At 68.8% G+C, this 20,662-nt stretch overlaps 2 protein-coding genes across 8 annotated transcripts in view; both read right to left on the reverse strand.

The window, feature by feature from the left end:
- Positions 1 to 1,132: 1,132 nt before the first annotated feature.
- On the reverse strand, positions 1,133 to 6,823 carry ANKRD35 (ankyrin repeat domain 35). Its single transcript, XM_080570491.1, has 13 exons — positions 6,627 to 6,823; positions 5,756 to 5,886; positions 5,553 to 5,641; positions 5,222 to 5,286; positions 4,510 to 4,567; positions 4,342 to 4,412; positions 4,145 to 4,251; positions 3,705 to 3,826; positions 3,568 to 3,605; positions 2,271 to 3,479; positions 1,536 to 1,625; positions 1,368 to 1,433; positions 1,133 to 1,232 (listed from the first exon to the last, which is right to left on the reverse strand). The coding sequence occupies exons 1-13, from the start codon at positions 6,663 to 6,665 to the stop codon at positions 1,149 to 1,151; spliced, it is 2,169 nt and encodes a 722-aa protein (XP_080426617.1). The 5' UTR covers positions 6,666 to 6,823; the 3' UTR covers positions 1,133 to 1,148.
- A 144-nt stretch (positions 6,824 to 6,967) lies between these two features.
- ARHGEF2 (Rho/Rac guanine nucleotide exchange factor 2) overlaps positions 6,968 to 20,662 on the reverse strand; it is a 28,799-nt gene continuing 15,104 nt past the window's right edge. For 5 of the 7 annotated variants that reach the window (XM_080570485.1, XM_080570486.1, XM_080570489.1 and 2 more), the window contains 21 exons: positions 16,089 to 16,239; positions 15,317 to 15,384; positions 15,155 to 15,218; positions 14,760 to 14,889; positions 14,557 to 14,666; positions 14,330 to 14,476; positions 13,493 to 13,743; positions 13,278 to 13,403; positions 12,889 to 13,006; positions 12,523 to 12,780; positions 11,896 to 11,972; positions 11,608 to 11,777; positions 11,370 to 11,437; positions 10,729 to 10,920; positions 10,489 to 10,584; positions 10,314 to 10,381; positions 10,087 to 10,128; positions 9,938 to 9,988; positions 9,442 to 9,861; positions 7,972 to 8,161; positions 6,968 to 7,798 (listed from right to left, as the gene is read on the reverse strand). In XM_080570485.1, the coding sequence (XP_080426611.1) occupies positions 7,713 to 7,798; positions 7,972 to 8,161; positions 9,442 to 9,861; positions 9,938 to 9,988; positions 10,087 to 10,128; positions 10,314 to 10,381; positions 10,489 to 10,584; positions 10,729 to 10,920; positions 11,370 to 11,437; positions 11,608 to 11,777; positions 11,896 to 11,972; positions 12,523 to 12,780; positions 12,889 to 13,006; positions 13,278 to 13,403; positions 13,493 to 13,743; positions 14,330 to 14,476; positions 14,557 to 14,666; positions 14,760 to 14,889; positions 15,155 to 15,218; positions 15,317 to 15,384; positions 16,089 to 16,239 (2,883 nt within the window). In that variant the 3' untranslated portion in view covers positions 6,968 to 7,712. Of the gene's footprint in view, positions 7,799 to 7,971; positions 8,162 to 9,441; positions 9,862 to 9,937; positions 9,989 to 10,086; positions 10,129 to 10,313; positions 10,382 to 10,488; positions 10,585 to 10,728; positions 10,921 to 11,369; positions 11,438 to 11,607; positions 11,778 to 11,895; positions 11,973 to 12,522; positions 12,781 to 12,888; positions 13,007 to 13,277; positions 13,404 to 13,492; positions 13,744 to 14,329; positions 14,477 to 14,556; positions 14,667 to 14,759; positions 14,890 to 15,154; positions 15,219 to 15,316; positions 15,385 to 16,088; positions 16,240 to 17,510; positions 19,108 to 20,662 lie in introns of those variants that run through there. The other 2 variants (XM_080570487.1, XM_080570484.1) reach the window with 2 other exon arrangements.

The raw sequence follows: 20,662 nt of genomic DNA on the forward strand, positions 1-20,662 counted from the left end.
CATGGGTTTGTGAAGGGCAGGTCCTGCCTAACTAACCTGATTTCCTTTTATGATAAGATCACCCGTATGATGGACCAAGGGAAACCAGCTGATGTGATTTTTTTGGACTTCAGCAAGGCTTTTGACACGGTTTCCCATAGGATCCTACTGGACAAAATGTCCACCATACAGCTAAATAAAAACATCATACGATGGGTGAGCAATTGGCTGACGGGCAGGGCCCAAAGGGTTATGGTAAATGGGGCTGCGTCAGGCTGGCGGGCGGTCACCAGTGGGGTCCCTCAAGGCTCCATTTTAGGGCCGGTACTTTTCAATATTTTTATAAACGATCTGGATGTAGGAATAGAAGGTATTTTGAGCAAGTTTGCTGATGACACCAAACTCGGAGGAGTTGTGGACTCGGATGAGGGTGGAAAGGCCTTGCAGAGGGATCTGGATAGGTTGGAGAGCTGGGCGATCGCCAACCGCATGAAGTTCAATAAGAGCAAGTGCCGGGTCCTGCACCTGGGACGGGGAAACCCTGGCTGCACGTACAGACTGGGCGATGAGACGCTGGAGAGCAGCGTAGAGGGGTTCTATGGGGTGGGCTTCTGTGGGGCCAGGTTTCTATGGGATGGGCTTCTACTGGGGGGGGCTTCTGTGGGGTGGGCTTCTGTGGGGTGGGCTTCTATGGGGTGAGCTTCTATGGGGAGGGGTTTTATGGGGTGGGTTTCTGTGGGGCCGGCTTCTATGGGAACCAGGTTTCTATGAGGACCGGCCCCCTGTGGGACCAGGACTCTGTAGGGACTGGGCTTCTGTGGGACTGGGACTGCGTGGGGCCAGTTGTCTGTGGGGCTGGGACGCTGTGGAGTCAGCCTCTGGGGTCGTTGTCCGCGGGGCCAGGCTTCTACGGAGCTGGATTCCTGCATGGCCGCGCTCCTGTAGGGCTGCGATGCTGTAGGGCCAGGTTCCTATGGGGTCAGGACGCTGGGGACTGGGCCTCTGTGGGGCCAGGCTTCTATGGGGACCGGGACTCTGCGGGGCCGTAATGGCCGCCCTGAGCCCTCCACCGGTGTCAGACCCCACAGGGTCTCCTCCCCCCCCCCATAGACCCCCATCCCCTCCCCCCGACCCCAAGGACGAGGCGCTGTGGGGCCGCCAGCTCCGCTTTAATGCCGGGCCGGATCCTGCCCTCGCTCCTCCGCCCGCAGGATGCGCAGCAGCCGCCCGTGCACCGCCTCGTCCATGAAGCCCTGCGGGAGCAGCAGCAAGGGGGGGTAGCGGGGGCACCCCCCCCAAAAAAAAAAAACAAAAAAACACAAAAAACCTTTTTTTGCCTGCCCCAATCCCGCAGGAATTCCCCCCAAAACGGGAGCGCGGGCTCCTACCTGAGCGGCGCTGAGCAGGTGGCTCCGGTACACGGCCACCACGTCCCGGTGGGCTTTCTGCTGGACCTGGGGGCACGGGGACGGGGTGGGCACGGGGACGGGCTGCGGGGGGGGGTCCCCGTGGGGTCGGGGGGAGGGGGGGGGGAACACGCGGGGACCCGGCCCCACCTGGAGCTGCAGCCGCAGCCGGGCGCCGTCGCTGCGCGCCGCCAGCACCGCCGCCGCCAGCGCCTCCGCCTCCGCCAGCAGCTGCTTGGTCTGGGGCACGGCCACGGGGACACGGCCATGGGGACATGGCTCTGTGATGCCCTGTGCCGGGGGTGGCTCGGCCCCCCCCAGGGGTCCCAGCCCCAAGGGAGGGTGCGGGGTGGGAAGGGGGAGAGGGGGAATAGGGTGGGGATGGGGGCAGGATGGGGATGGGGACGGGAATGGGGTCGGGAATGGGATGGGAAGGTAACGGGATGGTGATGGGGACAGGGATGGGAAGGGGATGGGGTGGGAATGGGATAGTGATAGGGACAAGGATGGGATGGGATGGGAATGGGATAGTGATGGGGACAGCAACGGGATGGGAACCGGGATGGGATGGCAATGGGATTGTGATGGGGATGGGAATGGGACGGTGATGGGAATGGGATGGGACTGGGACAGGGACAGCAATAGGATGGGGATGGGACGGTGATGGGGATGGCAATGGGAGCGGGATGGGGATGGGGACATGATGGGAAGGGGCCAGCAATGGGATTGGGGCGGTGATGGGAAAGGGCTGGTGGTGGGACGGGGCCAGTGACGGGGCCAGCGATGGGAAGGGGCCAGCGGCAGCGATGGGCGCAGGGACGGGGAGGGGACGGGCAGCGATGGGGAAGGGACGGTGACGGGAAGGGGGCAGCAGCCCGGCCTCACCTTGGCCTCCCTGTCCCGGAGGGCGGCGCTGAGCTCGCCCACCCTGGCGCTGAGCCTCCCCAGGGTCCTCTCCAGCCCCTGCACCTTCTCCCGCAGCTCCCGCGCCTCCTGCTCCCGCTCGGCCTCCCTGGCCTCCGCCTCCTCCTTGGCCCTGCGCTCGGCGGCGGCGGCGGCCTCCCAGCGCCTGGCCTCAGCCCTGGCCTCCTCCAGCCTCTCCTGCAGCACCCGCGCCCCCCCAGCAGCCTCCGCTTCCCCCGGCCGGGTGCCTGGCGCGGTGCTGAGCCCCCCCGTCCCCTCGCCCCGCGGCCCCTCTCCGCCGTCCCCGTCCTCGCCGGGGCGGCCTCCTCTCCCCGCGGCCTCCTCGGCCTCCATCTCGGCCACGAGCTGCAGGGCCTCGTGCTGGGACCTCAGCAGCGCCTCCAGCCGCCGCTGCAGCTCCCGCAGGACGCAGGCGTCAGTGCGGGGGCCGCCGGCCTCATCCTGCACCCCCTGGCCCAGGCGGTCCCGCAACGCCTCCAGCTCCCGCCGCTGCCCCGCCAGCCTCCGCCGCAGCCTCGTTGCCTCCTCCCGCTTGGCCTCCAGCGCCCGGGCCATGGCGGCCACCCGGGTCCCCGCTTCCACCGCCGGCCCCGCACCGGGGTCCCGCTCCCGCAGCGCCCGCAGCTCCTCCCGCAGCCTCTCCCGCTCGCGGCCCAGCCGGGCCAGCTCGCCCAGGAGGCTCCCGTTGCGCTCCTTCAGCTCCTGCACCTCCTGCTCCAAGCCTGGCCTCCTGCCCTCCGCCTCTGCGCCCCGTCCCGCTCCCTCCTGGGGGGCGCGGGGCCCCCCCAGCCCCCTGCCGTGGGTCCCGTCGGCGCGGCTCAGCGCCTGCTCCAGCCCCGGCGCCGCCAGGCTGCTGCGCACAGCACCCGCGGGCTCGGCCTCTTCCTCAGCCTTCCTCCTCGCCAGCTCCTGCGTGTGCTCGGCCGGCGGGGCGAGGCAGGGGCCTTCCTCATCATCCTCATCCTCGGCCGCGCTGCTGGTGCCGGGTGGGGGCCGCGCCGGGTCCTGCACCCGCTGGTGGATGCTGGGGGCAGGGGCGCGCTGGGTGCGCTCCTGCCGCAGCACCGTCACCCGCCGGGTGCCACGCTCACCCCGCTCCTCCTCTTCCTCCTCTTCCTCCTTTTTCTCCTCCTCCTCCTCCTCGCTGCTGCTGCCACAGCCCGGGGGGACCTGCGGGCCGAGGCAGCGGGGTGCAGCCCCCAGCCACACCGTGGGTCCCCAGGGACCGGGGTGCTGCCCCCCACCCCGAGCCCCCTACCTGCGGCTCGGGGTCCCCAGCGCCACCCGATCCGTTCTCTGCCGGCAGAACGAGAAGAAAAAAAGACCTTTTTTCCCCCTTTTTCTGATAAAAAACCACCGAGGGAGGCCGCGGGGGCACAGCGGGGGGGGGCTCACCACGGTGCGCGTGGCTGCGGCCGGGCCGGGCGTCGCGGCCCCCGCACTCCTCAGCCCCGTGGCGCAGGAGCTGTGCAGCTGCCTCCGTGCCACCGTGCTCGCGGGCCAGGACCAGGGCTGTCCTGAGGGATGGGGACAGGGACAGTGGGGTGGCACGGGGGCACAAGGGCACGGTGGCACAGGGACAAGGTGGTGCAGCCCCCTCCCCAGCCCTATATATCTTATACTCCCCCCGTAACCCCGCGCCCAAGGGACCGCTCCCCGCACCGGTGCCCCTCGGAGACCAAGGACCCCGTCGGGGCTGCCATCGCGCAGGGCGCTTCCAGGGTGCCCCAGGAAGCAGCGCGGTCCCCACGCACGGGTGGGTGAGTAGAGCCCCCAGATCCCCCCCCCCACACACAAACCCCACGAGCCCTCCCCGTGTCCCCAGGGCCGCTCACTTCTTGTCCCTGTCGGTGAGGTCGGGGTCGGCGCCGCTCTGCAGGAGCTGGGCGCAGACGGCGGCGTGGTTCCCCCGTGCCGCCAGCATCAGGGGCGTCTGGCCGTGCTGGGGGGGCACGGAGCCGCCGTCAGCCCCCGCCACCCCCAGGTCCCCGACACCCCCCCAGGTCCCTGCCACCCCCCAGTCCCCGCTCACGGCATCGGCGACGTCCAGCGGGGCCCCGTGGGCGCAGAGCAGCAGCACGCTGGAGGCGCAGCCCGAGGAGGCTGCAGGGGGGCAGTGTCAGCACGGGGCCGGCTCCCCCGGGGGGGCCGAGGGGTGAAGCCCCCCGCCCGTCCCAGCCCAGGGCCCCCCGGCACTCACCGGCCCAGTGCAGGGGGGTGCGGTGCTGCCCGTCCATGTGGCGCGTGTCGGCGCCGTACTGCGGGGGACGGGGGCACGGGAAGGGGCCTGGGGGTCCTGCCCTGCGCCCCCATCCCTGTCCCCATCCTCATCCCCATCCACATCCCTCTTCTTGTCCCCATCATCAGCCCCATTTCTGTCCTGTCCCCATCCTTGTCCCCGCTCTTATCCCAGTTCTCACCCCCATCCCTGTCCCTATGCACATCCCTGTCCTTGTTCCCATCCCTGTCCCTGTCCCCATCCTCATCCCACTCTCAGTCTCGTGTTTATCCCCATCCCCATCCCCACCTCCCTCTCCAGCCCCATTCCTGTCCCCATCCCTTTCCTCACCCCTTCCCTTGTCTCCATCCCCGCCCCCATTCCCATCCCTGCCCCTCATCCCCTTCTACCTCCATCCCTGTCCTCGTCCCCGCTCCTGTACCCATCCCCACTCCTGTCCCCGTCCTGTCTCCATCCCCACCCATCCCTGTTACCATCGTGTCCCCATCCCTGTCTCCGTCCCGTCTCCATCCCTGTCCCCATCGTGACCCCATCATGTCCCCATCCCTGTCCCCGTCTCATCTCCATCCCTGTCCCCATCCCTGTCCCCATCCCTGTCCCCATCCCATCTCCATCCCTGTCCCCAACCCTGTCCCCATCCCCGTCCCCATCCCCGTCCCCGCGGGGCCGGTACCTGCAGCAGGACCTTGACGCACTGGGGCTGGCAGGCGATGGTGGCCAGGTGCAGCGCGGTGCTGCCTGCAAGAGCGGCTGGCACCGGGGGCCGCGGGGACACCGAGGGGGGGACACCGAGGACGTGGCCACTGGCGACCCCCCCCCAGCTGCAAACACGGGGACCCCGCACCCCTGGGACCCCGAGGACCCCACACCCTGGCCCCGCAAGACGCGCGCTCCTGGTCACCCCAAGGGGACACCGGGGCCGGGTACTGGACACGGCCTCAGCGCAGAGCTGTGCCCCCAAACTGGGGCACAAGGGGGGGGTCCCCGTGGTGCCCCCCGCTCACCGTCATCGTTCTGCGCGTCGGCGGGGGCCCCGTGGGCCAGCAGCAGCGTCAGGCACTCGGTCAGCCCCTTGGCGGCGGCCAGGTGGAGGCTGCAAGGGGGCGAGGGGCGGCTGCCACCCAGGGGTCCCAGCAGCCATGCCCTGACCCCCCCCGGCCCCCCACCCGCCCCCGTGTCCCCGAGGCGTGCGGGGGGCCGTACGTACGCAGATTGCCCCGCGGCGTTGAGCTTGGCGGGCCGGGCAGCTCTGCGGGAGGCGAGGGCGCCCACCCTGCCCACGTCGCCCCTCTCCACCGCTTCCAGCAGCTTCTGGTCCCACTTGCTCCAGCGCTGAGCCTGGGTGGGGGGCGGGCAGCTCGGGTGGGGGGGGGGGGGGGGGACCCCTCCCCTCCGAGCACCCGCTGTGCTCTGACCCCAAAGGCTCAGCTCAGCCTGGCCCCGGTTTTGGGGTGCCCCCACGTCCCCGTCCCTTGGCGCAACACCTTGAGGCTGAGCCATATTTCGGGGCGTGCCTCTGCCCCGCAGCGCTTGGGGGGGGGGCACGGGGCCCTGCCTCAGTTTCCCTTCTCGTTCCGCAGCAGCCTCCCTGCCCCCCCCCCAAAAAGGACGGGGACATGGGGACACCGCACAGGGACCGGTGGCACCCGGGGAGCCGGGCGGTGGCGCCTGAGCGTGTCGCTGCCTGCGCCTGCACGCCCGGTTTGTCGGGGTGCCGCCGTGCCAGGCGCTGCGACCGCTGTGGGTGGGCACCGGGACCAGCACCGGGACCGGGACCGGCACCGGGACCAGTTTGGTGCCGAGCATTAGGGTCCAGCCCCCAGACTGTTGCCATCGGGACCGGGTTTGGGGCCGAGCATTAGGGTGCAACGGGGACCCGCGCTGGGGTGACCCCTCCATGCACCGGGGGCCGTCTGGTGGCAGGGGACCCCCGCAACCCCCCCCGTGCCCCACGGGAGCACCCCCAGCGCTCCCAAGGCACCCCAGCAGCGGGGCCCCCAGCCCCCCTACATCCTGCTGGGCACCTGGGGGGCGGGGGGGTCCCCAACCCCAGGACACCCCCGGTCCCCGCGACTCACCGCCACGGGCGAGCTGGAGCAGGAGAAGACGCGCTTCATGGGGGCTGCGCGCCCGCACGGGGGGGGGTCCCCGAGGCCGAGGCCGCCGTCCCGCAGCGAGGCCGGGCGGTGCTGGGTGCGGCGAGCGGGGTGTGGGCGCGTTGGGTGCACGGGGCGTGGTGTGGGTGCGCTGGGTGCGCTGGGTGCGCTGGGTGCACTGCGTGCGCTGGGTGCATTGGGCGCGCACACTCCGGGCTCGGCCCCCGGCGCCTCCCCGCACCCATATTTTTTTTTGGGGGGGGAACCGCTGCTCCCCCCTGCCCACCCCGCAGCGCCCGCGGCACAACTTAGCTCCAAACAGGTTTTTGTTTTAAATTTTTTTTTTTAATTATTTTCCTTTTTTCTATTTTTTTTTCATTTTTTTTTTCAGTGAAACCGAGGGAGGACGACAGATTGCGGCCGCTTCTGGCGGGGCCGCTCCCACCCCAGGGGGGTTTCTGTGGTGCCCCCCCACCCCCCGACCGACCCCAAACCCAGAGTCTTGGGGCAGGGGGTGGCTCAGGCTCACCCCCCCCCCCCCCCCGGGGACGTCACGGCCATCCCAGCGCCGCTCACAGCGGGGATGGATCCTGCCCCGCACTGGGACGCACTGGGACGTACTGGGACATACTGGGACCCCCCCCACTCCCCAACACGGGGTCACATTTGGGAATTGCTGGCCCTACTGGGCGGGGAGGGGGGGGCACTGGGGGCCAGTTTGCAGCCCCCAGCCCCAACCCTGCCCCCCCGCCAGCTGCCTCCTCCCACCCCAATAAGACAAAATAAATAAATTAATCAGAGGGGGGGGGGGGATGTCGGCCCCAAACCACTGCCCCCCCCCAGCTTGTAGGATGGGGTGGGGAAGACGGCCCCAAACCCCGTTGACCCATAAGGCTCCTGTGGGATGAGCAGCTCCCCAAAAGGGGGGGGGGGGCCTGGACTCGCTACCCCCCCCCCCAGCCTCCCTCCACCCCCCCAGCAGCTGGATGCTGCCCCCCCCATCTCCTTGGGGGGCTGCTCTGGGGGGCGGGGGGGTTTGGGGGGGGGCAGGGGGCCGGGAGCCGGTCCCTAACTGTCCAAGGAGCCCCCGTCGCCCTCCTTCAGCTCCTGGCTGCTCTCCACCTCCTCGGGAATGTCTTGCATCCTCAGGAAATCTGCGGGGAACGGGGGGGGCACCACGCCGTCAGCACCCCCCAGCCCCGCTCAGGATGGGACCCTTGAGCCAAATTCCTGCCCCGCGGGATATCCCTGCCCCCCCCCCCCCCCCCCCCCCAAGGTGAAATTCGCCCCCTCCCCATAGCACCGGGGGGGCCGGATCCGGACCCACCTCGGGGGCTGGCGGGGGGGGAGCGGCGGCTGCCCAAGCCCTCGTCCTCCAGCAGCGCCTCCAGCGCGTCCTCGCCCTCCCGCAGCCGGGGGGGCTCGCCCCGGTAATCCAGCTCGTCCCGGGGGCACGTGGCGAAAGCGTGGTGGTGCTGGAAGGAGAGGCCGGGGGGGCTGCTGCCGTGGCTCAGGTGCTGCGGGGGACGTGGTTGGGGGGGGGACGACACACACAGGGAGGGGGGGGTGTCAGCTGCAAGCCCCCGGACCCCTGCGGGGTGAGGCCGGGCACACTCGTGGCATGCGTGAGCGCCACCCCCCCCCCAGATAAATAAAATAATAAATAAAATAATAAACAAATAATTAATTAATAAATAAAATATTAAATAAATAAATAAAAAATAAAATAGTAAAGAAATAAAATAAAAAATAAAGAAATAAAATAATTAATAAAGAAATAAAATAATTAATAAATAAAATAATAAATTAAATAAATAAAATAATAAAGAAATAAAATAATTAATGAATAAATTAATAAATTAATTAAATAAATAAAATAATAAAGAAATAAAATAAAATAATAAAGAAATAAAATAAAATAATAAAGAAATAAAATAATAACAAAATCCCTTCCCTTACCAGCGGGGGGTGAAGCTGAGATAGAGCGCGCTGCCGGCACACTTGTGCCATGCGTGAGCTCCACCCCCCAAATAAATAAATAAAATAATAAATAAATTAATAAAAGATAATAAAAAAGTCCCTTCCCTTACCTGAGGGGAGGTGAAGCAGAGAGAGAGCGCGTCGCTGGCACACCCGTGCCATGCGTGAGCGCCACCCCCCAGATAAATCAATAAATAAAATAAAAATAAATAATAAATAAAAATAAAAAAATAAATAAATAAAAATTAAATAACATAAAAAATAAATAACATAAAAAATAAATAAAAAATAAATACAATAATAAAAAAAGTCCCTTCCCCTATCTGCAGGGGGGTGAAGCTGAGATGGAGCGTGTCACCGGCACACTTGTGCCATGCGTGCGTGCCACCCCCCAATAAATAAAATAAAAATAAATAAATAATAAATAAATAAATAAATAAAAATAATAAATAAATAGAAAATAAATAAAATAATAAAAAAGTCCCTTCCCCTATCTGCGGGGGGGTGAAGCTGATATGGAGCGTGTCACTGGCACACTCGTGCCATGCGTGCGTGCCACCCCCCCAGTAAATAAAATAAAAATAATAAATAAATAAATAAATAGATAAAATAAATGAAATAAAAAAAATAAATAAATAATTAAATAAAAAATAAATAAAATAATAAAAAAGTCCCTTCCCCTATCTGCGGGGGGGTGAAGCTGAGCTGGAGCGTGCCACCGGCGCACTCGTGCCCTGCGCGAGCACCGCGCCCCCAGACAATCGACCGACCCGCTTAAATCAAATTAAACACACGAAGAAAAGCCCCCGGCCCTTACCTGCGGGGGAGTGAAGCTGAGATAGAGCGCGTCTCCCGCCGGCAAGCTCCTGCGGCGCGGGTCGGTGCCGCGGCGTCCCCGCGCGCCGCCCGCCTCCTGGCGCAGGGCCGCCAGCTGCCGCTGCGCCTCGTCCCGCTCCCGCTCCAGCCGCGCGCGCTCCTGCTCGCTGCCCCGCAGCCGCCCCTCCAGCCCCGCCGCCTCCTGCGCCCGCTCGTGGCACAGCTGCCGGCAGCGGGCCAGCTCCTCCTGCAGCAGGGCGTGCTGCCGCTGCAGCAGCGCCAGCTCCGAGCTGGGTCTCTCGCCCGGCCGAGCCGTTTCGGTCGACGACGACGCCGGCGGTGCCGCCGCCGGCTTCTCGCGCCGCTCGGCGCCCTCCTGCAGCCGCAGCTCCAGCAGCGTGTCCTGCTGGCTCACCACCGCCTGCGGGGGGGGCGGGGGGGGTCAGGCGGATGGTCCCCATCCTGCCCCCCCCCGAGCCCCGTCCCCGTGCGCCCACCTGGAGGCCGTGCAGCAGGGCGTAGAGGTTCATGAGCCGCTGGTTCACCTCCTGCGGGCAGAGGGAGCGCTCAGCCAACGCGGGGGTTGGGGGGGGGGAAACTGAGGCACGCTCGCACCGCGGGGTCTCCCCCCCCCTCCCTTCCTTACCTCCTGGGGTGCCCGCTGCAGGAGCTGGTTGCCGTTCCCGTCCTGCAGGAGGAGCAGAGCGGTCACCCCGGGGTGATCCCGGTGCGGGGACACCCCCCCCGGTGTGGGGGCACCCCCCCGGTGCGGGGACACCCCCTCCGGTGCGGGGACACCCCCCCCGGTGTGGGGACACCCCCCCGGTGTGGGTACACCCCCCCCGGTGTGGGGACACCCCCCCCCGCGCTCACCCGCTGCCCGGCGTCCGAGTCCGCCCTGCAGAACTCCGGGGCGCCGTTGAAGCTGCCGGCGTCACCGTCTGCGGGGACAGAGAGGGGGTGAGGATGCGGGGAGGGGGGGCGGGGGGGTCCCGGGGCTGGAGCAGCCCCCCCCCCATTCCCCACTCCCGGGCTGCCCCCCGCTTACTGCTCGCGCCGGGGCTGGGGCAGCTCTCGGCCTCGGCGAGGTGGTCCTGGTCCCGCTCGCGCCCGGCGCCCGCCAACATCTCCTTCAGGCACTCCACTGCGGGGACACGCGCCGTGAGCGCCCGCGGGGACCCCCCCCCGTGCCTCAGTTTCCCCCCATCTGCAGCATCGCGACCCCAGGCACCGGGGGGGGTCCTCGGGGGGCTGCGGGGCTGGGTTCCCCCCCCCCCGCCCCGCGCACCTTCCCGGATGGCGTCGTGCATCAGGCGCTCGCCCCGCGAGCCCTCGCTCGAGTCGGAGCGGAAGAGGGCGCGCGGGGCCAGGGTGGGCGAGGGCTCCTCGCAGCCGCTCGTCAGCGCCAGCATGTCGGCGAAGAGCCCGACCTTCTCCTCCAGCAGCGCCGCGATCTTCCGGTCGTGCTGCAGGATGCGGTCTGCGGGGCACGAGGGGGTAAGGGGGGGGACGTGGGGATGGGGACATGGGGACGTGCGGATGGGGATATGGGGACACCGGGACGTGGGGACACAGGGATGGGGACACAGGGACACCGGGACGTGGGGACATGAGGATGGGGATATGGGGACACCGGGACATGGGGCCACAAGGATGGGGATATGGGGATTTGGGGCCACAGGGACGTGGGGACATGAGGATGGGGACACAGGGATGGGAATATGGGGACAAGGGGACACGGAGATGGGGATATGAGGACATGGGGACACGGGGATGGGGATATGGGGACATGGGGACACCAGGACATGGGGATATGGGGACACTGGGATGTGGGGACACGGGGACACCAGGACATGTGGACACAAGGATGTGGGGACATGGGAATGGGGATATGGGGCCATGGGGACACGCCACCACCACCGCCCCCACCTTTCAGCTTGCGCAGGGACGCCTCGATCTCCGTCTCAATCAGCGGGAAGTCCTGGCGGCTGGGGCAGCTGCAAGGGCGGGGGGGGTCAGAGCATCTCCCCCAAACCCACCGCACCCCCTCCGCCCCCCCAGAGGCCGCATCCTGCCACGGCTCCCGGCACAGTCACCCCATCCCGGCCCCGCTGCGCACCCCACAGCCACGGGAACGCCCCCCCCCAACCCCGGGGGCGGCACTCACAGGCTGACCGCCTGCTGGATGAGCTTCATCCAGTTGTTGCGGTCGTCGCGGGAGGCGGCGTGCACCTCGTACATCTCGGGCGGCGCGGCGCTGATCAGGAACATGCCCTTCTCCTGGTTGGCGATGTCCCGCACGATCAGGTTTTGCAGCGAGATGACGGCCGGCTTGTCCTGCGGGGCCGGGGGGGGGGGGCAGCGCACGCTGTCACCGTCCCATGGGGTGCCAGCGGTCCTGCTGTGGGCAGGGGGGGGGTCTGGGGAGGGGGCGAGGGGGGCTGCCGCGGCTCACCAGCATGGGGAAGGTGTACTTCTGGTCCTTCTCTTGCAGGAAAATGAGGACGTCCGTCATCAGCAGCACGAGGACGTCTGGGAGGAAGAGCAGGGAGGATGCGGGGTGTTGGGGTGGGGGCACGGCTGTAGCTGGCACCGCAGTGTGACCCCCCCCCCGGGGCACTGTTAGAGCCACGGCTACTCCCAGGGTTGGCTTCCAGCACCCCGGCACCCTGCTCCCCCAGCAACCCCGTCCCCTGGTACCCCCTCCCCTGGCACCCTGCTCCCCCAGCATCCCCGTCCTGCGTCACTTCCCTCCCCCGCTGCCCCTTTCCCCAGCACCCCACTCCCCAGGCACCCCCATCCCCTGGTACCTCCATCCCCTGGCACCCTGCTCCCCAGCATCCCCACCCCCTGGTCCCCCATCCTCTGACCCCCTGGGTCCCCAGCACCCCCACCCCCTGGTCCCCCACCCCCTGGCACCCCAGGTCCCCCAGCACCTCCATCCCCTTGCACCCCGCCCCCATCCCATCCCCATCCCCTTGCACCCTGCTCCCCCAACACCCCCCATCCCCTGACACCACCTCCCCGAGCATCCCCCGTCCCCCGTCCCCCTGTGCGCCCCCCCAGCGCCCCGCTGCAGCACCTTTGAAGCGCCCGGCCGCCGTCTTCCAGAGCATGCAGCCGCTGTGCACCAGCTTGCGCCGCAGCAGCTCGTCCCTGCCGAAGAGGCCGGCGCGGCTCTCCCACTGCAGCGGCGCCTTGGCGCGCCCGTCCACGCGCCGGTACACGTCCCAGAGCCGCGCGTTCATCTCGCAGGCGTGCACCTCCTCGTTGATGGCCGAGATCAGCTCCTTCACCAGCGTCAGCGCTCGGGACAGGTCCGCGGAATCGCTCTCGTTGTCTGGGACGCAGGAGGGACGAGGTCAGGGATGGAGCCCCCCCCCCCCGCCTCGCACCACGCACGCAGATCCCGCTGCGCATCCCCACCCCCCCCCCCCCAGCCCGGTACCTTTGGAGTTTTTCAGGATGCGCTCGATGAGCACCGGGTACTTGGTGATCCTCTGCGTGACCAGCAGGATGCACTCGGGCACCCCGTGGCGCCGGAGCAGCGGGGACCGTGCCATCCTCTGGGGAGGGAAAAAGGCAACGGGGGGGGGGCACCCCGTGAGCTGCATCCAGCCCCCCAGGGGCTCACCACCACAGTGCAGGCACCGGAGAGTGAGGGAAACTGAGGCACGGAGGGGGTGGAGGGAAGGTGACCGGCTCTCCTACCCGTCCCCACCGCTTCTCCCCGGGCATGGAGCCCAGAGCCAGTGGGGGGGGGTCCCCTGCACCCTGTCCCCCGGCGCCCCAGGGGTGACCCTGTGCCCCGGCAGCCGCGTGGGGACGCGCCCTCACCCGGACGAAGTGCTGGAAGCGCTTGTCGCGGGCGAGCAGGTCCTTGTACTCCTTCACCGCCTTGGTGTGCCTGCTGCAGAACTCCGAGTAGGCTTTCTTCAGCTGCTCCGCGCTGCTGCCCGAGAACTGGGGGGGCGCAGAGGGGGGGCACCTCAGCGGGCTGAGCCCCCCCGGCAGCACCACCCAGCCCCAGGGGACCCCTCGTGCCACCCCACCTGGCCCACGAGGATGTCCCCCAGGCGGTTGATGACGAAGTTCTTGTTGCTGTCCTGGGCCAGCGAGTCGCGGCGGCGCTCCAGGAGCTGCGCCAGGAAGCGCTCGTGGATCTGGCTGAGCTCGTCCACGCAGGGGAAGATTTTCTGCACCGTGCCCGGGTCCAGCTGCAGCTCCTCCAGCATGGCCCTGCGGAACACGCTGCCCATGATCTTCAGCGTGCGCACGTGGTGGATCTCCGTCTGGATCAGCTCTGCCGTGGGGCGGCGAGGGGGTGAGAGGGGGCAGAGCCGCGGCGTCCCGGTGCCCCCCGCTGCCTCCCAGTGCCCCCCGCTCTGCCCCCATCTCCGCAGCCTTGTCCCTGCGTCCCCGGCCTGTCCCCGTGTCCCCTGCCTTGTCCCTGCGTCCCCACCTCCGCACCCCCCTTCCCACACCTCTGACACCTACCTGGGTCCCCTGCCGTGCCCCCACCGCCCCCGTTTCTGCATCCCTCGCGTGTCTGACCGACCCTCGCGTCCCTTTCCCTGTCCCTGTGCCCTCATCCCTGCATCTCTGACCTGTCTCTGGCCCTCACCCTGTACTTGTGTCCCCCCACCCCCGGCCAGCTTCCCCCAGCTCTGCGTCCCCATCCCCTCACCTCCGACCTGTCCCCACGTCCCCAGCTCTGCGCCCCCATCCCCGTGTCGCCACACAGCCCGTGTCCCCCGCTCTGTCCCCAAATCTCCCACCTCTGCCTCCCCAGCCCCGCGTCTCTGCCCACCCCGGGGGGGTTCCAGGCTCTGGAACCCCCTCCCCATCCCCAGAGCCCCGGTTTGTCCCCGTGCCCTGTCCCCGCTCACCGTAGATGACGTCCTGGCGCTTCATCACGTCCATCTTGTGCTGCTGCAGGAAGCTGTTGTCCACGGCCAGGCTCCACGAGTCCGCCTCGAAATCCTTCTCGTCCGTCTCGAAGTCGCTCAGCAGCTGGTTGAGGATCACGTCGGGGCCTGTGCGGGCAGGGGGCATAAGTGGGGGGGTGGCACCGGGGGGGCCCCATGTCACCCGTGCCCCCCCGTCGGGTCCCCACCTTCGTCGATGAGCGACTCCACGGACAGCGTGCGGTTGCGCATGTTGAGGGAGTCGGTGGACTGGGACAGGATGCGCCGTATCCCCAGCGGAGACTCATCGTTCAACGTCCTGGGGCGGGGGGGGGGGACGTGGCAGGGAGGTGACGCCCCGGGGACGCCCCCCCCCCCCGAGCCCCCCCGGCCCCCTTTTCGCCCCGCTTACCCCGCGATGTTGGTGGTGGAGACGCTTTTGGAGAGGGAGAGCGACGGGCGGCCGCGGCGGGGGCCCAGCAGCGTCTGGCGGAAGCTCTCCGAGGGGTAGATGGCCGAGTTGGGGCGCTCCCGGATGGCGGCTGCGGGGGGGGACACGGGGGCTCAGCACCCCCCCCCGGCCCCAAGCTGCTCCCACCCCCCCCATCCTGCATGCAGCACCCTCACCGCCCCGGGGACACCCCCGTATCGGGCCCCCCCGCGTGTCCCCACGCCCCCATTGCGCCCTGGGGGTGTCCCCAGAGCTGGGAACGGGATCGGGGTGGCCCGGAGCTGGCGGGGAGGGGCTGTCCCCGCGTGTCCCCCCCCGCCTCCCGCCCCCAGGACACGTCACGTCCCCCCACTCACTCTTGTTGCGCAGCGAGACCGACTGCAGCGCCGAGCTGTTCTTCAGCAGCGCCGCTTTCTGTTGCTGCGGGGGGGGGGGAAGCAGAGGCGTCACCGGCGTCCCCCATCCGCGTCCCCCCCCCCCCCCCCCCCACCGGGTGCCCCCACCGGGTGGGTGCTCACCTTCTGCTTGACCTTGGTGCAGTTGGGCAGCGTGTCCTTGCAGCGGTTGTGGATGGTGACATTGCAAGCTGCGGGACAGGGCGAGATGGAGGCGCAGCACCCAAAAGGCCGGGGGGGGGGGGGCTCCCTCTTTGCTCCCCAGAGCCCCCCCCCCCCTCCCCGGCTATGGGGAGCCCCCCCGGCGCTCGTCCCGGGAGCGATGGGCGCAGCTGCAGCGGGGGCCTGGGGACCCGCTCGGCCCCCGCCAGCTGCTGCTGGGCAGAGGTGGCCGGAGCGAGGAACCGCAGCTGCTGGCAGCAGCTGAGCCCCCGCGGCGCCCCCGAGCCAGAGCCCTCAGCACCCAGCAGGATGAGGCACCCTGGGGTGCCCAGGAGTCCCCCCGCGCACCCCGAAGGGCAGGGGAACGATGTTGGGCATGCCCAGGAGCGGGATTTTCTCGCCAGGGTCGGCACCCGTTGCCTCTCTGCATCCCGTGCCCGCACCCCGGGGCACCGCCGGGCTTGGAGTGGGGTCTGCGGGGCTCTGCCTGCCCTGGGAGGAACCCCCCCCGCAGCCCCGCACCCCCACACCACGATCGAGCAGCCCCAAAATAGACACCGAGCCGGCAGCCTGCCCCGTCCTGCGGCGCAGAGGAGGCGGCAGCAACTGCGGGCACGCTGCCCGACCCGCAGATCCCAGCACAAGCCCCGACAGCTGGACTGGGGGCCACCGGACGGGCAGTCCCGCACGCCCACCGAACCCCACAGCCCCACGCGGGCGCCCGGGCACTCACTGGGGCAGATGAGAGCCTCCTTGGCCGTGATGCTCTTGTTGCAGGCGAAGCACATGGTCATCCCCGAGACGGTGATGGTGGTGAAGAGGTGGCCGTTGGTGTAGCGCGCGTCCTTCTCCTTGCCCTCCTTCATCTTCTCCTTCTCCTTGCTCTGCCCGGAGAGACGCGGCGGGCGCGTGACGGGGCTGCGGCACGGCGGGCGCCCGGCACCCCCCGCGGGCGCAGCAGCCCCCCGCTCCCTCGGGCTGCGGCTGGTGGCCGGGGGGAGACGCGGGACCCCGTTTTCCCCCGCCGCCCCCCGCCCCGCGGGGTCCCCCATTGCCGGGCGCTGCCGCAGCCCCGGCGGGGAGCAGGCGGGTGCCGAAAAGCCACCCCGCTCGCTCGGCTCTCCCGTGCTTCCCATCATCCGATAACCATGACAACCGTGAGGCTGCGGGAGAAATCCCCCCCCGCCCCAGCACACGTCCCCCCCCCCCCCCGTCACCGCAGTTGCCAGCCCCAATGGGGATGAGCGGCGGGGGCCGCGGCGGGCGGGGGGCCGCTTCCCCGCGCCCACGGGGTCGCGGAGCATCGCCGGGGAGCCGCGGTGGCGATGGGCAGCCCTGCACGTCCTCACCCTTTAGCCAAAGTGTGCGTTTTCACCGTTTAGCCCCAAAACGGGGCTTCGGAGGCCACTCGTGCCCCTCCCGCTCTGCGGGGACGGCAGCGGGGTCCTGCCCGGGGGACCCCGGTGCCACGGCGGCCGCCCGCGGGTTGCCGCGGTTTTGGTCTCTCGAAAAAGGGAAGGGAGCTGGTGGCTTCCTGAGCAGCTCCTGCAGGCCTCTCCGGCCCCAAGCGTGCGGGGGGCTGCAGGGTGCCCCCCACGACGCCCCCACCTCGGTCCCCCCCCTCGGGCAGGGAGGCGCTGCTCCCCGGCAGCCCGGCCGTGCCGGCACAGAGCCGGCTTTGTGCGCGCCCAGCCCCGGCCGTGCCTGGCACCGGGGTGCCCGCGAAGCGCGCCCTGGCCGAGCCGGCCCCCCAAAACGTGGGGGGCAGCAGATTTGTAAAGCCAAGCTGGCACCGGGGGGGTGGTGGGGGGGTGAGAAGCAGGGGGTCCGCACCCCACAGACACCCCCTCCCCACATCCAGCGCAGCCGTCCCGACGGAGAGGTGCTGACGGCGGACGCGGTGCGCACACAGGAGGCTCCCTGAGACTGGGAGGGGGACACCAAGAGGCAAAGACCCCCCCGGGACGAGGCAGGCTGAGCGGGACGGGAGGGAGGCGAGGAGGACCGGAGGCACGGGCAGAACATCCCCATCCCCTCCCTGGGGACCGTTAGAGGATGTGGCGAGGACGCGGCCCCTGCTCCCATGTGGCACCGGGGGGGGGCCGTGGTTAGTCCAGAGCCAGCGAGGGAGCCCGGGGGGGGCTTCGGTGCTCACCCGCTCCCCGCAGAGGGGTCTCTCCGGGTCCCTTTCCTCCGGGAAGGGGGCGCAGGAGCAGCAGCACATCCCGGCCCCGCAGCCCCCGGCTGGGAGGGAGCGGCGCCCGCGGCCGCAGCATCTGCCCCGCGCTCTGTGCCGCGATTGTTCCCGGCCCCGTTGTGTTGGTTTTTGTTGTTGTTTGTTTGGCTTTTCACTTGTTTTTTTTTTTTTTCTTCCTCCTTCTTTAAAGGGAAGGCGGCTCGGCGCAGGCCGGGGAGGAAAGGCCCCGCAGTTCCTGCCTCCCGGCCCCAACCGCAGGAAACAAAACAGCCGGGAGACAAAGGAGGGAGGCGATTTCTCTTCCTGCCGCCGCCGTCCCCGGGCCGTTACCCCAGCGTGACGCCGGGGCTGCTCCCCAGCACCGGCTCCGGCTGCGCCCCCGGCCCCGCAGCCGGATCCCGGGACCCCCACGGGCAGCGGGGTCATGGCGTGACCCCGCGGGGTCCACGTGGCCGGGGCCAAGCGCCGGGCACAGCCCTAAAACCATCACTCCCGGCTGCCCTGGCGGTATTTTGGGGGTCGAGCGCTGTTTTTTTTTTTTTTCTTTACCTTACGCCGACTGCGCTGGGGTAAAAGAGGGGAGATTTGGGGGCAGCGGCCCCAAACCCGCAGCGGGGCAGGGGGTGCGCCCGGTGCTGGCGGCCCCACGAGGGATGAACGGAGCCTTTGTGCAGGGCGCCGCAGGGGAACACAGAGGGTCCCTGTCCCGGTCCTGGTCCCGGTGCGGTGCCGACGGGGGCTGGCACGGCGGGGACAGCAAGAGGCATCCGGCCGGGGGCTCATTTTGGGGTGCCCACAGCGGGGTTGGGGGTGGCCGGATGGGGCTGGGGGGGCTGCGCCCTTCCCCAAAGGGGATGCCCCATTGCAGCAGGGGGGTCCCCACCCCGGGGACGTCGGAGGCGGCCGGATGCGAGCACGTGGCTATAAATAACTCGGGGGGAGGAAAACAGAGGCCACCACCCGCCACCGCCCCCGGGGCTGAGCAGCACGGGCGCATCCCATGGCCGAGTTTCGGACGCCCCCAAACGCGCCCAGCCCCAGCTCCCTTCCGCCTGACCCCGAACCCAGCGGGCAGCCGAAACCCCGGACGCCGAGGCCGCGTTTGGGACCGGCACAGCACCAAAACCCCAGCGGGACGGGGGCGGCAGCCCCCCCACGGGCAGGGAAGCCGGGAGGAGCCGGGCGTCGGAACAAAGGGACGTGCTCGGACGCCTCCGGGCCCGAGTTTCCGAGGGTGCCCGGCCGCCAAACCCCCCCCCCGGGGAGGTGGTGGGTGGGAAGTCGCTGTGCTCCGAGCGGAGCTTTGGGTTTTTTTTTTTTAGGGCAGCGCCGGCGGTGCAACGCCCACGGCGGGCGTATTGGTGCTGGCACGAAGCGGGCTCGGCCCAAGATAGCTCGCTGCTCCTCCTGCGCGAGAACGCGCCCGCGGCCGCCTCCGTAGCTTGGTGACTCCCGACCAGACCGGGGGAGGCGCGGGAGAGGCTTCAGCGCGCTGACAACCCCGGCTGCCTCCGCCCCTGCCTTTTTTTGCCCCAAAGATGCCAAAAAAAAAAAAAAACACCCCCCCCCCCCCAAACCCCCCAAGCCGAGCAGCCCCCCGGCCACGTTTCGCGGCTCGGCGCAGCTTCTCCTCCTCCTCACCAGGGGACGGGTGCTGAGAGCCGCGGCCCCCCGCCCCGAAGGACGCACATTTGGGGACCACCGACCCGCCCCAAAATGAAGGGGGACGGGGAGGGGGGTCCCCAGCTGCAGCCCCCCCCCCCCGACCCCCCCCGGTCGCCGTCCCGGGGAGAAGTCCCCCAAAGTCGCCTTCCCGAGGCGGGACGGGACAAAACAGCCCCCGGAAAGCGAAGCAGGAGGAGAAGCGAAGCACTGCGAAGCGTGGCTCGGGGCCGTGTCGGCCTCGTCCTGGGGGGGGGCCTTGTCCGTCCCCCCCCGTACGCCGAACAAAGCCGGCTTCTTCCCGGAGCTGCAACAAAAGATGCCTCCGAGCCGCACGGGGCCCAAACCGCTCCGAGACCTCCGGCAGCTCCGGCTCAGAGGGAGGGGTCCCAAGCCCCCCCCCCCGTCCCCCCCCCCCAGCCCCTTCCTCCCGGCCCTGCGCACAAAAGCCCCGTTATGGCCCCAAATTCGCCCCCCCCACCCCAGGGCGCAGCCGTCTCAGGTTTCCCGGCTGGGAGCGAAGCTGCGGGGTTTTATTTTGGGGAGGGGGCTCAGACCCGGTGCGGGACCCCCCCTCCCCCTCCATTTTGGGGACTCGGGGCACAGCAGCATGGGGGGGGGGGGGGGGGGCTGCTCTGCTGGGAGTCACCCCAAAAGTAGGGGTCCTGCCACCGGGGGGGGGGTCCCCACCAGGCTGCGCATCCCACCTGGCGCACCCCAGCCAAAGCGGAGGGGGGCCCATGGCTGGGTGCTGCCCCCCCCCCCCAGCCCCCCCAGCCCCTCGGGGTCCCCCCCCAGCCCCCCCAGTTCCTCGGGGGGTGACAGCTGGCGGCAGCAGCCTGCGAGCGGCGCCCAGCCGGGGCCGGTGGCTGCTCTCCAAGCGCCTGGGATCCGTCACGGGGGGGGTGTGGGGGGCACCGGCGGCCCCGGGTGGGGCCAGGCGGGCTTTGAAGAAACTGCTTTTAAACAGAAACCGCTCCCCCCCCCCCCGACACCCCCGTGCCTGCGTGCGCAGGAACCAACAACCACTTCCCCCCGAACACCGGACCCTGGAGAACGCCTCTTTTTTTTTTTTGGGGGGGGGATGAAACCTCCAGGGATGAGCCCCCCGGGGATGAGCCCCCCCCCCCCATTGCCGGGACCCCCCCGGGGGTGACCGAAAAGACCTGGCGAAACTCAGCCCTGGCCACCTCGGAGCTCGCCCCCCCCCCCCCATCCCCGCCACGCGCCCTGGGGAGCTCCCCAAAAACCGCCCCCCCCCCCAAAAAAAATATTTTGCATGGGGGTAAACCGAGGCACGGGGACGGGGGGGGGGGAGCGGAGCCTCGCACGCTCGCTTGGCCCCCCCCCCAGGCACACAAAGCCCTGCCAAGCCCAGGCACCAGCTGCCCCCCCCGGTGCCCCCCCCCCCAGCCACCGTTTCGCCACGCCAGCGATTGCCAAACGCG

The sequence above is a fragment of the Anser brachyrhynchus genome, assembly GCF_964034855.1.
Source record: "Anser brachyrhynchus genome assembly, chromosome: 28".
In the NCBI taxonomy this organism is placed as follows: Eukaryota; Metazoa; Chordata; class Aves; order Anseriformes; family Anatidae; genus Anser; species Anser brachyrhynchus.

Coding starts and splice junctions, on each gene's coding strand:
- ANKRD35 (XM_080570491.1), bottom strand. CDS start 6,665: ATGAAGCGCGTCTTCTCCTGCTCCAGCTCGCCCGTGGCG. Junction 5,287..5,552: donor CGACGCGCAGAACGATGACG/GTGAGCGGGGGG, acceptor CCGCTCTTGCAG/GCAGCACCGCGCTGCACCTG. Junction 1,626..2,270: donor TCCGGGACAGGGAGGCCAAG/GTGAGGCCGGGC, acceptor GCCGTGCCCCAG/ACCAAGCAGCTGCTGGCGGA.